The following is a 13,453-nucleotide window of genomic DNA, read 5'->3' on the forward strand; positions in this document are numbered from 1 at the left end:
TTATGTGGCAAATTCCCATTTATAATCAAATTTACACAAAATGAAAATTGCTATTTATTTAGCAATAATAAAATGTTGGCATGCCAGATTATTATTCTACCCAATTGATGGTTCTGTTGTATGTCTTTTACCCCTATAAATATAATGTTCAGTGCATTTGGAAATGGTCCAGAAACTTTCTCCTGTTCCACATTTTCACTTATTCTAAAATGTATTACTTTTTAGTTTTCTTCATCGATCTGCAGACAATACTCCGCAATGACCAAGCAATGTTTGCTTTCTAGATACACTGTCATTAATTACAGTGCATCTGATGTTCATAAGTACAGTATGTAATTAATGCTACTAAGTGAAAAGGCTGTAATTTGCAGTAGCTAAGCGATAAACTAATGCACATTACTGTGTTTTAAGTGTTTCAGCTCTCTAATGATACCCAATAGTTTCCAGTAGTTATTCATTCCTGCCATTCAGATTCTACAGATGTTTTTTGAAGTTAAGAAGAAACAAAAGACCCCGCCACAGTGAAATCTAGTGAAGTCTTAGAGATAACTAGCTAAACTAGTTATCCTACTGTGTATGAGGGTTGGCATGCTAATAGCGCACCCTTCTGGAAATGGCTTAATTACTTAATTAACAGAGCCTTTATTGGGCTCACATAACAGCATGTGTATTGGGCTCCGTTGGCTGAACATTAATCAACTACAGTTGTGTCATGACCTGTCTACCACATTATGTACTTTAACTGCAGCATGGGGTGCTATTTCTCATTGAACACTGGTCCTATTACTTCTCAATAGCCCAGCTCCCTGAGCTTTTCTTTATTCCTCATCTTTCACCCTACTCTTCCCCTCCTTTCTTCACCTCTTTTGTCCATCCACTGTCCCTGCTTAATTCAGTGGTTCGCTCTGTTCTTGTCATGACATCCTCACATTTAAGTATTTGCAAGCTAGTCTCACTTTGGTCTTTTCTCTCTTTCCATTTTCTCCCTTTTCACTCTTCTTTTGTCACCGGGCCTGCAGAGAAACTTATTGAGGGACTGAAGTCCCCAGACACTCACATTCTGCTCCCTGACCTCCTCTCTATGGCTGATCCCTTTGGCGGAAATGGTGCTGAGGGTGTCAATGGTAAAGTACTGTCTTCAGCCACCCCTGATGTTTTCCCTGCTATGTACACTTTCAAAGGCTGTGATTGTTTTCCATAGAATGCCCTGTGGAAATATCTTCTCTCTGCCCTCTGTGTTTTTGCCCTCTTAGTTCCTCTCTCTTCTTCCTCCTCTGTTTCTGCCTCTCTAACTGTACACTAGTGGCTCCAGCACAGGACTCTCTTGTGAGCCTGGACCTTCTGATCCCTGGTCTGGAGGCTCCTGTGGCCCAGTCTGATACAGAATCGGCACTGTTTCATGGTTAGTTTCTGTCAACGGGCCAGGCGACGCAATAGGCCCTGCCTAGGTCCTGGGGGATTAACTAGCTCTAATAAGTTTTGGGTCCTGTATCTTGTGATGAAACCACCTCCGCACTGGTCTTTTGTCATTTGCATATGTTTTTAAGAGGCAGGAATGAAAGCCCTTTAGTACCTTGACCTCATTTGAAATAAGGCAAGATGCCATTCAAGTTTCTATTATTGTCAGTCACCACCAATGTTCTGACTCAATGCTGAGATGAAAGGAGATTGCTGATTTCAGAGAATGGGTGGTATGTGAAGGGTAATCATGTTATGTACATCAGCTGTGCATCACATCAATATATGTTTTGTCATAGACTAAAATAGGAATAACAATAAATACTGAAAATACATCTAGGTTAATCAATGTTTCGCTGCCTGTCAAGATGCCACAGCTCTCCTACTCTGGGAGAGTGAATTGTATATTTAATAGGTTACTTTCAACAACTCTTTGATCGTCTTTGGAATCATAATAAATTGTCAGTTGCAGTCCTCCTTATAGGTCAGTTCTACGGTCCCACCTGGTGGGTTAACCCATTTCGCATGATGGGCGTGTTTGTCATTCACCCCAGTGGCCTGGATTTTATTCCCTGCCATACTTTTCGCTACAATTTACAATTGCTCCGGAAAGTATATTGATTCCTTCACTTTTGTCACATTTTGTTGTTATAAACTTAATTTCTAATTTATTAAATATATATATATATATATTTTGTGTATTTCATCAATCTGTATGAAGTACCCCATAATGACAATGTACAGTCCTTTGACATTATACTGCAAAGTGAGATTGAACGCATTCTGTCCTTGTGTCATCCCTGAGATGTCTCTAGAACTTGATTGTTGGAAATTCAATTGATTGGACATTATTAAGTAACAGGGCAAGAAGGGCCTTGGTCAGGGAGGTGACCAAGAAGGACAACCATTTCTTCAGCACTTTTAGGCCTATTAGGCCGAACTATTAGGCCTGAATGCCAAGCACTGTGTCTTGAACAAGGTACTCTCATCCTCTGGCTAACACCATCCCTACAGTGAAGCATGGTGGGACCACAGCCCGGTCTCTCAAATAGAGTATGTACACTCACCTAAAGGATTATTAGGAACAACATACTAATACTGTGTTTGACCCCCTTTCGCCTTCAGAACTGCCTTAATTCTACGTGGCATTGATTGTGACCAGACCGGCCCGTCTGGCATCAACAACCATGCCACGCTCAGAATTGTTTAAATCACCTTTCTTTCCCATTCTGACAATCAGTTTGGAGTTCAGGAGATTGTCTTGACCAGGACCACACCCCTAAATGCATTAATGAGAAATTGAACAGGTGTTCCTAATAATCCTTTAGGTGAGTGTATATCACATATAAATAAGCCACTTGGGGCAGTAAGCAAGCAAGCAAGTTTATTTATTATATTTATTATACACTTCATACTGTACATAGAAACAATTCAATGTACTTTACAAATAAAAATATAACAAGGAAAGGAACCAGGCAAACCTGGTTCAGCCGGCCCGCAATTAGAAGGGATGAAGGTTGTTGCCCTCGCTGGATTTGTACTGGGGTCGCCCATGTGACTGGCTGTGTCTTTAATCACTACGCCACTAAGCTATACGTTTGCCAAGTGTCAGTTTAGCGTCTCGAATTATCGGCAATAGATAATTTTGTCACGCATTAACATCACGTCATGTTTGAAGGTTTCACTAGACACCATTTAGCTTTGTGTTAAACTGCCTAATGTTTCTTCTTAAGTTTACTTCTACCACAAATCTTAATGCATAATTTGTTTTGACTGTGGTGAGGCTTGAACACAGGTCCCTTGCCTGGCAGTCCGCGTCTCTAACCACTACGCTATTTAACAAGGGGTCGACAGTCAGTCAGTCAGTTTAAGATGAACTGAGTAAGACACATTCACTCTAGGCCGGCTCCGCTTATGCAGTTCAGCAAAAATACAATAGAAAAAAATGGTCCGGAATGGTAGCCAGGGGTAAATGCCACTGACCAGTTAATCCAATGCCTGTAAATTGGAATCACAGGAGATATGGAGTTTGTTCTTTTGTTAATCTTAACCACACTGGAGTGTTACCAAACCTTAACCAGTTTTGTTGTCTAACCTTGACTCCATGGGCCTTCATGAACTACTCACAGTAAGCAAAATTTCACCCAAATACGAATCTAGGTCAAATGATCCCTTTAACTTTAACCACACTGGAGCATTACCAAACCTGAACCATTGTTTATAACCCACCTCTTTCGTGCATTACATCCGAATTTCAGCGTCGACGTCACCAACCTCAACGTCACCAACACAAATTTGACAGTTAATTTCATGAAGCATGCACTGCGCACTCTGGGCGCACACGTTATTTTGGTGTGTATTGCAGGGTTGTTTGAAGTTCACCTGACAGTCGTAGTTGTGCTGACACTCCATCCAGTCTGACATGCCTATATAAGGGCGAATGAGAGAAACCGCCCCAATCCAGGGTTGTAAAGATGGTGCAGACATGCTCAGAGACTCAAAGCCGCTACCGCTAATAAATGCTTATGTACAGCAGATTTCAGTTTTTCAAATTCAGACATTTTTTTTTTTACTTTTTGTCATTATGGATTACTGAGTGTAAATTGATGGCAAAAAAATATATGGAATCAATTATAAATTCTGTCTATAACCCAACTCAAAGTGAAGCAGTCTGAATACATTATGTAGGTACTTAATCAAAGGTATATATTGGTGAAGTGTTTTACTACAGGTGTTGTAAACTGAAAGTGTTGGAGTGTTGGAATTTATTTATTATGATTAAATGTTTTTAGCTTGCTTGTCTGACTTTTCAATGACTGGAAAAATCTCTAATTCAGGATCCTGAATTAACTTTCCTTATTATCTGTTCCAAATAACCCTCTACTTCCTCGGCCCTCCTTCTCCAGACCCCCTGCATGGGGAGGACTCTTTGCTGGGCTGCTCTCTCATCTCTGCCCCCTCTGGAGCCTCCTTGCTCTCCTCTGCTCCCGGTTCAGCTGGTGCTGGGTCTATTCTGGATGACTTTGACCTGGTGTCTGGGAGTTCCACCCAGCTACTAGCAGGTACGACTACTTCCAAAATCACACACCCGATCTGTACAGGAAGCCCTGCTGTTTGAAAGCAGAGAAGTCTTCAGTGGAGTCTAAACACAGTTTTATTAAACTGCATGATTTCTGTTTTCTTCCTAGAATTTATTTTTAAGCTACTGTACATCATTACCCCTACCTGAAAGATAGAAGACTCTGGATCACATGTTTTGGTTTCCTGCTGAAGCTTTCCTTTAAAGCAAAGTTTACAGGGCCATACTTAGTGGGGAAAGAACATCCATTGTTTTTAGAATATAAATGTCAATTTCTATGCTATGATCATGTATAATTATTGCATTATTATTATTATTGCATTATTATATTATGAGCATTTAACGCACTTCAGTCCTGCTTATAGCAATGTTGTGACAAACAGCAACATTAACCTGTATACATTTTTCCAAAGATTATTTCATTTTGACAACAAATTCAAATTCATTTGTAGGTACCTTCTTTACCTTGTCAAATCTTTTGGTTTGTTGTTTGCCAAAGAGTTTGGGAACCTGACTTGGTTAACCTAAATAACTCCTTTCTCTGGCTCCTTCCACTATAGACTCATCTGATCTCTTGGTCTCAGGATTTGAGATTCCACCCAGTGCAGAGACAGGCAGCAATGATGAGTTCGACCCCATTCCTGTCACGGACTCCAAAACCCCCTCGACCCGAGGTAAGCCCGGCTGTTTACTAGCAGTGATCCAGTCCCACTGAGAATGTCTGGAATTACTTAAACCCTGCGTCCCACCTGGTCTCTCTAATCTTGAGTAGCCATTATCGCTCTTTGTAGTTCTTCTTTCTAATGACATTCATATGGAGTTCTTCCATTGAGAATTTACCTCAGGGTTTTGTTATTTGTATTATTACCAAAAAGGCCTTATTTTCCCATCTGCACGGCCAACACGGTCTCACTGGTACATTGCTCCCTGGGGCTAAGTCCAGACCACTGGTACTGTCCATGTAGCAGTTCCAGTAAGGGCTATTTGTGATCCTTAACACCTCATTAAGTAACAGGCTTCAAGAATGCAGAGCTTGTTGATTCTGCTTATCACAATTCTTTAGTGCCATAATCTAGTTGGAAACACTGTTAGTAGAACTTACATTAACATAAAACTCTGGGCTACTGGAGTGGGGGGGTCTCAATGGGAAAAGCACTAAGAGATTGTACTGAGTGGCTGCGGATTCCTCTTTTCTCTGCTCTTTACTTTTCCATACTACAGATCCTGAAGGTTTTGCACGTGCATATATTATTTACGTAGCTAAAGCTTATGCTACAGTGTCCTTATTCTGTTATGCTTCTATGTCCTTGTGCTCGTTTTCTACAGTGTTAAAAGGGTTTTTAGTTATGCTAATGATGCAGTAATGGTGACTACCTCATATCCATCAAACTGAGTTAAAAAAGAAACATGAAAGAAATACCTGAGGAAAAGATCAGATGGGGGAGTAATAGGTAAAGACCATATAAAGAGTGAAGACATTATATGGTATTTACTTAGTTGTTACTCCCACATCAGTTTTTTCCATCTTCTGCATCTTTAGTGAGAGAGATGCATGTATATATTCTCTGAATGTCCCAGAAAAGACAGACCACAGCCATGCACTAGACTCTGTCTGGAGAGATAGTTCTCTCTTCTGTAACCTTACTTCTCTCTCTCTCTCTTGTTCTTCTTTGTAACCTTATTTCTCTCTTCTCTAACCTCTATATTCTCTAACCTCTCCTTTTTTTTTCTATAACCTTACTTCTTGCTCTCTTTCATTTGACTGTAACCTTCTCGCTCTCTCTCATTTGACTGTAACCTTCTCGCTCTCTCTCATTTGACTGTAACCTTCTCGCTCTCTCTCATTTGACTGTAACCTTCTCGCTCTCTCTCATTTGACTGTAACCTTCTCGCTCTCTCTCATTTGACTGTAACCTTCTCGCTCTCTCTCTTTTGACTGTAACCTTCTCGCTCTCTCTCATTTGACTGTAACCTCGCTCTCTCTCATTTGACTGTAACCTTCTCGCTCTCTCTCATTTGACTGTAACCTTCTCGCTCTCTCTCATTTGACTGTAACCTTCTCGCTCTCTCTCATTTGACTGTAACCTCGCTCTCTCTCATTTGACTGTAACCTTCTCGCTCTCTCTCATTTGACTGTAACCTTCTCGCTCTCTCTCATTTGACTGTAACCTTTTCGCTCTCTCTCTTTTCTGTAACCTTTTCGCTCTCTCTCTTTTCTGTAACCTTTTCGCTCTCTCTCTTTTCTGTAACCTTTTCGCTCTCTCTCTTTTCTGTAACCTTTTCGCTCTCTCTCTTTTCTGTAACCTTCTCGCTCTCTCTCTTTTCTGTAACCTTCTCGCTCTCTCTCTTTCCCCCTGCCTTCTCCATCTGTTCCTTCCTTCCCTTGCTCCCTCCTCCTGTCCCTCTCCTTCTCCTCGGCCCTCCCCCTGGCGCCTCCTTCCCCTCTGCTTCGCTCCTGCCCTCCCACTGGCGCCGTCCTCTTTGGTCCGGCCTGTTTCAGGAGGCCACTCTCGCAGTAACAGTGGGAGCTCTGAGTCCAGCCTGCCCAGCCTGGCCCGCTCCCTGCTCATGGTGGACCAGCTGATCGACCTGTAGAGGGGCTCTGGGCTGCCGCCACACGGGGGGTGGGCGGGTTGGTGGGGTGGAGGGATGGCGACGCTGCTGAAGAGGAGAGCTGATCCCCCTCCCCCACACACACTCTTCGTTAGAACCCTTCCCCTCCACCATGACAGTGCTTGTTCCATGCCAAGTCCTACCGTCATTCCAAACGCACCGGGGACCCATCTCCCTGTCTTCTTCCCATCACGCCCCCGATATTGATTTCCTGTTATGTCCGCTGTTTTCCATCTCCCCTCTGGTTTCATTTTCCCATAGCCGTTCTGTGCCGTGGTCTTTGTGTGGTCATCGTGACTGACGGTTTCACGGCACGCCACTTCTAACTGTCGTGTTCAAGCCTCGCTGACTTCATCCAGGAGTTTTTCTTTCTTTCTGTGGACCGCGGCCAGCCGGTTCAACGTGTTTAAATCCTCTGGTCCGTCTAGGAGCAGGCGTCGCCCAGACATAGATGTTGGCTGGTCGTTCTGGTTGTTAAAGTGCTCAACTAGATTTTTGTCGCCTGTGTTTGCAGTGTTTCATTTGACCAGTATTTCTATTCGCACAGCGAGTTGAACCAATGTCTTCACGTTGATTCCTTGGATCAGTTTGGAGGTGTAGTATAAGCTTGAAACAATGGTGGTATATCTGCCAATTGAATTTCACTCCTGATTTAATTGGCTGAGTTGTCGTGACTTTTTTTAGTCATGAGCTATCACCGTCTGCAGTTGTGACACTGTCTAAAAAGACCACTCCAGCAGCTGGTCTGGTTGAGCTTCCTTTATCTGGGGACTCATTCTCCCAGCCACCAGTTAGCAGAGCACGGCAAGATCCACCCAGCTGGCTACCATGAAATTAACAGATTAGTGATTCAAAAAACAGAAATGTTAGTGCCTTCATAAAGCCTAACATAACAAAATGGCGTAGTTAAGATGAGTGACCTCCGACTTGCCCTGGGAGTCAGCTGCTTGTTCAGTTCAGCTTGACTCTACTGGTAGTCTGTCCGTTTGACTCTACTGGTAGTCTGTCCGTTTGACTCTACTGGTAGTCTGTCCGTTTGACTCTACTGGTAGTCTGTCCGTTTGACTCTACTGGTAGTCTGTCCGTTACATTCCTCTTTCATTTCTGGTTGTTTGAGCTCACACAATCATTTCATTCCTGTTGAACATGCATTCCCACAAAGCATCCATTCCTACTTTGAATGTACATAGTTCCTACGTTCCAGTCCCTTTGGCCCCACCTAATATCAACATATGTGTATCTCCAATAGCCAGGCACTGCTCCAGTGAACATACGTTTTGATTCCTCCAAAAGTCATTGTTAAAATATCCTTTGTTCCTCATCCATTGTCATAGCTTACATTGTGGGAAAAAAAATATTGAAATGTTTATTTCTAATAGCTAATATTAAATGTTTATTTCATATATAGCTAATATTACATGTGAATAGGATTAGTGTTAGAGTATGAATGTATGAATTGAATATCAGTCTATAAATAAAGATGCATATATATATAAATATATATATATATAATTCTTAAGATTACTATAATAGAAAAATACTTTGTTTCTTCCGGTTTGTGCAGCTGTGTTTGAGAAGTTTTTATTTTCCTCTCGGCCATATTTCTCCCCCCGGAAGCTATCTGGGACACTTTGCGAAACCAACAGTTATGACAATCGTAGCTTTGATCTGTTGAGGGTTGGGCTGGGTAGGATTCCCCTCCGAGCAGCGTTTCGTTTGCGCCCCTCCCTTCACCTGGGAGGACTAGGCCGTAAACCAAGGGAGTTGTGCAGTGGGACCCCGTGTCAGGGAGCTTCACCATGTCGTATACTGGACCACACGGTCACCGCGCTGTACAGGTGCACAGCCACAGTCTCCACTAAGGTAGTGCTCAATAAGGCCATGCTTTCTCCACACACGTTTGACATAAAAAAAAAAAAAAGGCATATCAACGCATGACTGTGTTGTTGACTGTTTTGTTCTTGTGTGTTGGTGCAGTGTTAGCGTGCGCGCGCGCGCGCGTGTGTGTGTGTGTGTGTGTGTATGAATGTGTATGTGCGGACCTACGGCGATGTTACTTCTTGCCAGTCTTGAGTTCTTGGACGTGATGCGGTCGTCGTTGTCGTCGTCTGACCTTGCTGCACTAGCACTGACGTCATCAGTGAGGTCACATTAAGAAGCACAGGTCCTCCTGAATAGCGCGTTGTCACTTTCTGCCTATTGAGGAAGCCACTGTATGAGAGGAATGTGTTAGGGTCTCTGAGTGGACCACTTGGGGCGGGATCCAATTGGATTCTTTGAAAAGAAAGAGGTAATTACTCATCCTATCAGGTCGTCTCTGTACTGTGAAGTGTATCATATTAATGGTTCTGAGGTAATGGGTTTGTATCAGTCAGTGGGCCCAGGCCTAACCGGAACTCAACACTAGTAACACATATCAAGATAGAACTGCTCACTATGCTCTGGGCATTTAAAGGAATGACCGAAAACCACCCTTCTGCAGTATTCAAACCAAGGCATGCCAAGCAACAGCCCTTACTGACAGTATTCTGAAATTCAACATTGTGTCTCATTAATCTCAGGCTTTTGTAGACATGTGCAACCAACGGAAGGCTGAAGTTCCCATCTTATCCTCCCCCCACACACACACAACTGTACAGTCCATTCATCTGCAGATACTCACGTGGCTATTGACCTATGCAATCCTTGCTTCTTCTTCCTGTAGACACTACTTTGCTGTTGTTCTCAGTGAAGGTCTTGCCATTCAGGTAGTTAGTAGAAACTTGTGTTGTTGTGCAAACAGAGAAGCTTCATGTTACCCTGTTGTGGTTTTTTTCTTTTTGCCAAAAGTGAAAATGCTGTTTTTGATGACCATTGTTCTCCTGAATGTTCTGGATCCCTGTCCGTCTCTATGACAGCCAATCCTGCGTCAGAGCTGTGATGTCTGTGTTCTATTTTTGTGAGATAACTGAAGAATTACAAAGAAAGGGATGTTGAATAAACATATACACGTGAATGTACAATGGTGTGGAGTGTTAATTGAGTGACTCAAGGGAGTTGATTGCCTTGACACTGCCTAAATGTAGGCTGCGCGGTCAACATCATGGATTGGCAGACCGACTGATTCATTGGGAGAAGGGTGACATTTTATCTAGCTATTGTGTTTCAGACACACTTCAACTTGAGCGCAATCAAATCCTGCAAATGAATCACAGCCACTATTCTCCTCTTATTTCTGTTCAGAAAGTTAATTGCTCATCTGCGCACGATGACATTCAGAGTAGATCCCAACGGTTGCCTGAGCCTTGTTTTGAAAACATTTGCACGTTGGATTTCGAAAGGGACACACACACAGGCTTCCTTCCATTAACTCTCCTCCTTAAACTGGGGTTAACCCCATTAACCAACCACTTCTGGAGCTGCCAGCTAACCCCGCTGTCGGTCTGCATTATGTCCAGGTAAGACTACCTCTGTGGATCTGCATGCCTGCCTGCTTGTCTGTCAATCACCCCCCTTTTTCTGTGGCTTATGCCAAAAGACCGCATTAATGGGATGATTACTGTAATGGGAAATTGCATATCATTTTTGTTTGATTGTACTTTTTTGTGTTGTTGCTTCATATGCTTTGATCGGTTGCCACTGAGTTAAATGTGATTATAGTTATTTTCATCCTGTAATTATCTGTCTGATTGTAGTATCCTTGTTTTGCATTCCTCGTTATTTCTTTTTCATTCTGTACAAATGAAACATTTCAAGTGGGTTTGGCAGTGGGATAAATTAGATCCCCTTGTCGGACAAGCCTGAGGGCCAGTCGGTTTATTGTCATGCCAATATCCTTGAAAGCACTCAATGGTTTGTTCACGTTTCTCATGTTTTACTGAAAAAGCAGCTTTCCTATAACCGACAGTGTTATATGACCTTCAAGTCCAAATGTATATAAAAAAAAAAAAATACCACTCATCCAACCAGGAAGTCACATGAGTCAAGCCTGAGTGCTACTGAGATCAGAAAACCTACCTGAATAATACCAGTAACAATGCCAAACCATAAAAGAAAACATAAAGAACAGCTGTACTGTGTGTGGATGGAAAGTGAATGTCTTATGTTCAGAATGTCTGTTACCCATGCCTTCAGTGAACAACACACTGCAAATTGTTGTTAAGGTGTGTGTCAAACTTGAAGTTTAACTGTCTGCTTGAAGAGGTCTGACGATTGTATTCTGTACCCCACAGACAGTCAGCGGAAGCCTAACGACCGTGAAGCTCCCCCAGGCTCCGCCGGGACTGAGGGCTCCAGACTGAAAGATGGGCTCAGCCACAAAGTTCCCTTGGCCCGGCAAAGCGCCATACTCCCTTCACTGCCAATAAATGAGACCCACTCCCAGCTGTTGTCTTGTAATAAGACCTCTGGGCACCCAGTCAGACCTGGTAAGTCCCAGTGTCTGCCCCCTCCTCCCCCGCAGTGTCCAGTCCCCTCCCCTGACATATTCCTGCAGGCCCCCTTCAGGACGGCAGGGAAAGACGGGAGCGATGTGTTTGCCAAATCCCCTCACCCCATAGCCTGCCAGCCGGCCCTGCCGTCAGATCCTTTCCTCCGGGCTCCCTTTGGGATGAAGAGGGAGATGTCTGGGCCCGTTGTCGCTGTCTCCCGGCCGCCACAGCCCAACAACCCTCCCTCATGGCAGGTCCAGCCCAACAGCCCTCCCTCATGGCAGGTCCAGCCCAACAGCCCTCCCTCATGGCAGGTCCAGCCCAACAGCCACTGCCTCCAGAGCCGTGTACGTCCTAGTGTCCCGGGAAAGGCTCAGTTCCCAACGGTGTGGCAGGTCCAGCCCAAGTACTCCCGTTGCACGGAGGCCCTCCTGCCCCAGCAGCCAGTTGCAGCCCACTGTGTGGTCTCCAGTGTGGGGCAGCAAGCTGCTGTGGGCTCGGTAGCTGTGGGCCCCCTGCACTCCTGGACCATTGGAGGCAGAGCTCTTGGGGACCCATTCCTCAGGGCTCCTTTTCAGCCCAAATGTCCACAGGGTAAGCCTTGACCCCCACCTCTTAACCAAAAGCTACAGCTGGCTTCCAGTTAGTGCCTGCACCTGAAGAAAGGAGCTAGTTAGCTTAGCATGGCCCAGGCCAACCCTGATCTCTCCTCTGGAGGGCTTAGTCCAGTACCAGCAGCCCTCTGATAAGAGTGCAGGTTGGTTTACTCTGGCTTCTTCTGTTGACGATGTGATATGTAGGCTGACTGTATTTCTGTACAATTGCAGTATTAACAATGACACACTCTGTCCCGCCTACATTCAACTTGTTTCATTATACTCTCGTTCTACCTCAGCTTGTCTGAAGGGATTTCAGATAAGACACTCTGGTAGATTGCAGCACTTTATTTGCAATTCATGAGGACTTGAAACGGAAGATGTTCCATGATGATTTCACTCAAAGTACTAAGGATAATCTATATGGTCTTCAGTGTAAAAGGAACAGAAGAACTCAAGTTGTTGAAGGTTTTGCATTTGTACATTTTTTTTACAGTCATGTGAGAAGCAAGTAAACCCCGGAAAGTTGTCTTTTGTATTTTTATTTACATATTTGGAAACATGGACATTTGAGAAATTACAACCACATTAGTATTGTGTAACTTTGAAACCATTTATGCAATTAAAATAAACAGAAATTGCATTTCCTTATGCAAAATCATTAGTAAACCCCAAACGTTACCGTCACATAAAATTGATATTATTAGAATCAGGCGCACCAAACAAGGTGTAAGTGAATTGAAAATCATCAGAGAGCTTCTAAGGAGGGTGCAGCCTTCCACAATGATTAGAAACTTGGTCTGGTTTGGTCTGAACCCTGTGAGTTTTGGGAATACATGATGCCACGGTGAAGAGGCCTATCTGAGACCCTCAGAGGAAACACTATTGATGCCCAGTGTACTATGAGGGGTTACAGAGACATTTCCAAGCAACTCAAAGTAAAACCTTGTTTCCAAAAAAGTTGAGACGCTGCATCAAATGTAAATAAAAACAGAATGCAATGATGTGCAAATTATTAATCCCTGTATTTAATAAAAAATAGTACAAAGACCGCATATCAAATGTTGAAACTGTTTATTGTTTTTGGAAAAATACATGACCATTTGGAATTTGATGCCCGCAACACATTTCAAAAAAGTTGTGACAGGGGCATGTAAAGACCATAATCAGTGGAACAATTTGCTCTGATCAGATAAGTCAAAGTTGGAGTTTTTTGCCCGCATGACCAGGGGCCATTTTCAGCGCAAATAAAACACTGTATTTCAACAGAAGGACCTTATATCAAACGTAAAGCATGG

At 43.4% G+C, this 13,453-nt stretch overlaps 1 protein-coding gene across 5 annotated transcripts in view; it reads left to right on the top strand.

Moving 5' to 3' along the window:
- aak1b (AP2 associated kinase 1b) overlaps window positions 1–13,172 on the top strand; it is a 43,053-nt gene extending 29,881 nt beyond the window's left edge. For 3 of the 5 annotated variants that reach the window (XM_010877528.4, XM_010877529.4, XM_010877532.4), the window contains 5 exons: window positions 1,020–1,124; window positions 1,304–1,402; window positions 4,365–4,520; window positions 5,098–5,211; window positions 11,362–13,172. In XM_010877528.4, coding sequence (XP_010875830.2) covers window positions 1,020–1,124; window positions 1,304–1,402; window positions 4,365–4,520; window positions 5,098–5,211; window positions 11,362–12,164 — 1,277 coding nt within the window. In that variant the 3' untranslated portion in view covers window positions 12,165–13,172. Of the gene's footprint in view, window positions 1–1,019; window positions 1,125–1,303; window positions 1,403–4,364; window positions 4,521–5,097; window positions 5,212–7,037; window positions 10,150–11,361 lie in introns of those variants that run through there. The other 2 variants (XM_010877533.5, XM_010877530.4) reach the window with 2 other exon arrangements.
- The last annotated feature ends 281 nt before the right edge of the window (window positions 13,173–13,453 follow it).

Source organism: Esox lucius, chromosome 14 (genome assembly GCF_011004845.1).
Source record: "Esox lucius isolate fEsoLuc1 chromosome 14, fEsoLuc1.pri, whole genome shotgun sequence".
Taxonomy (NCBI): domain Eukaryota; kingdom Metazoa; phylum Chordata; class Actinopteri; order Esociformes; family Esocidae; genus Esox; species Esox lucius.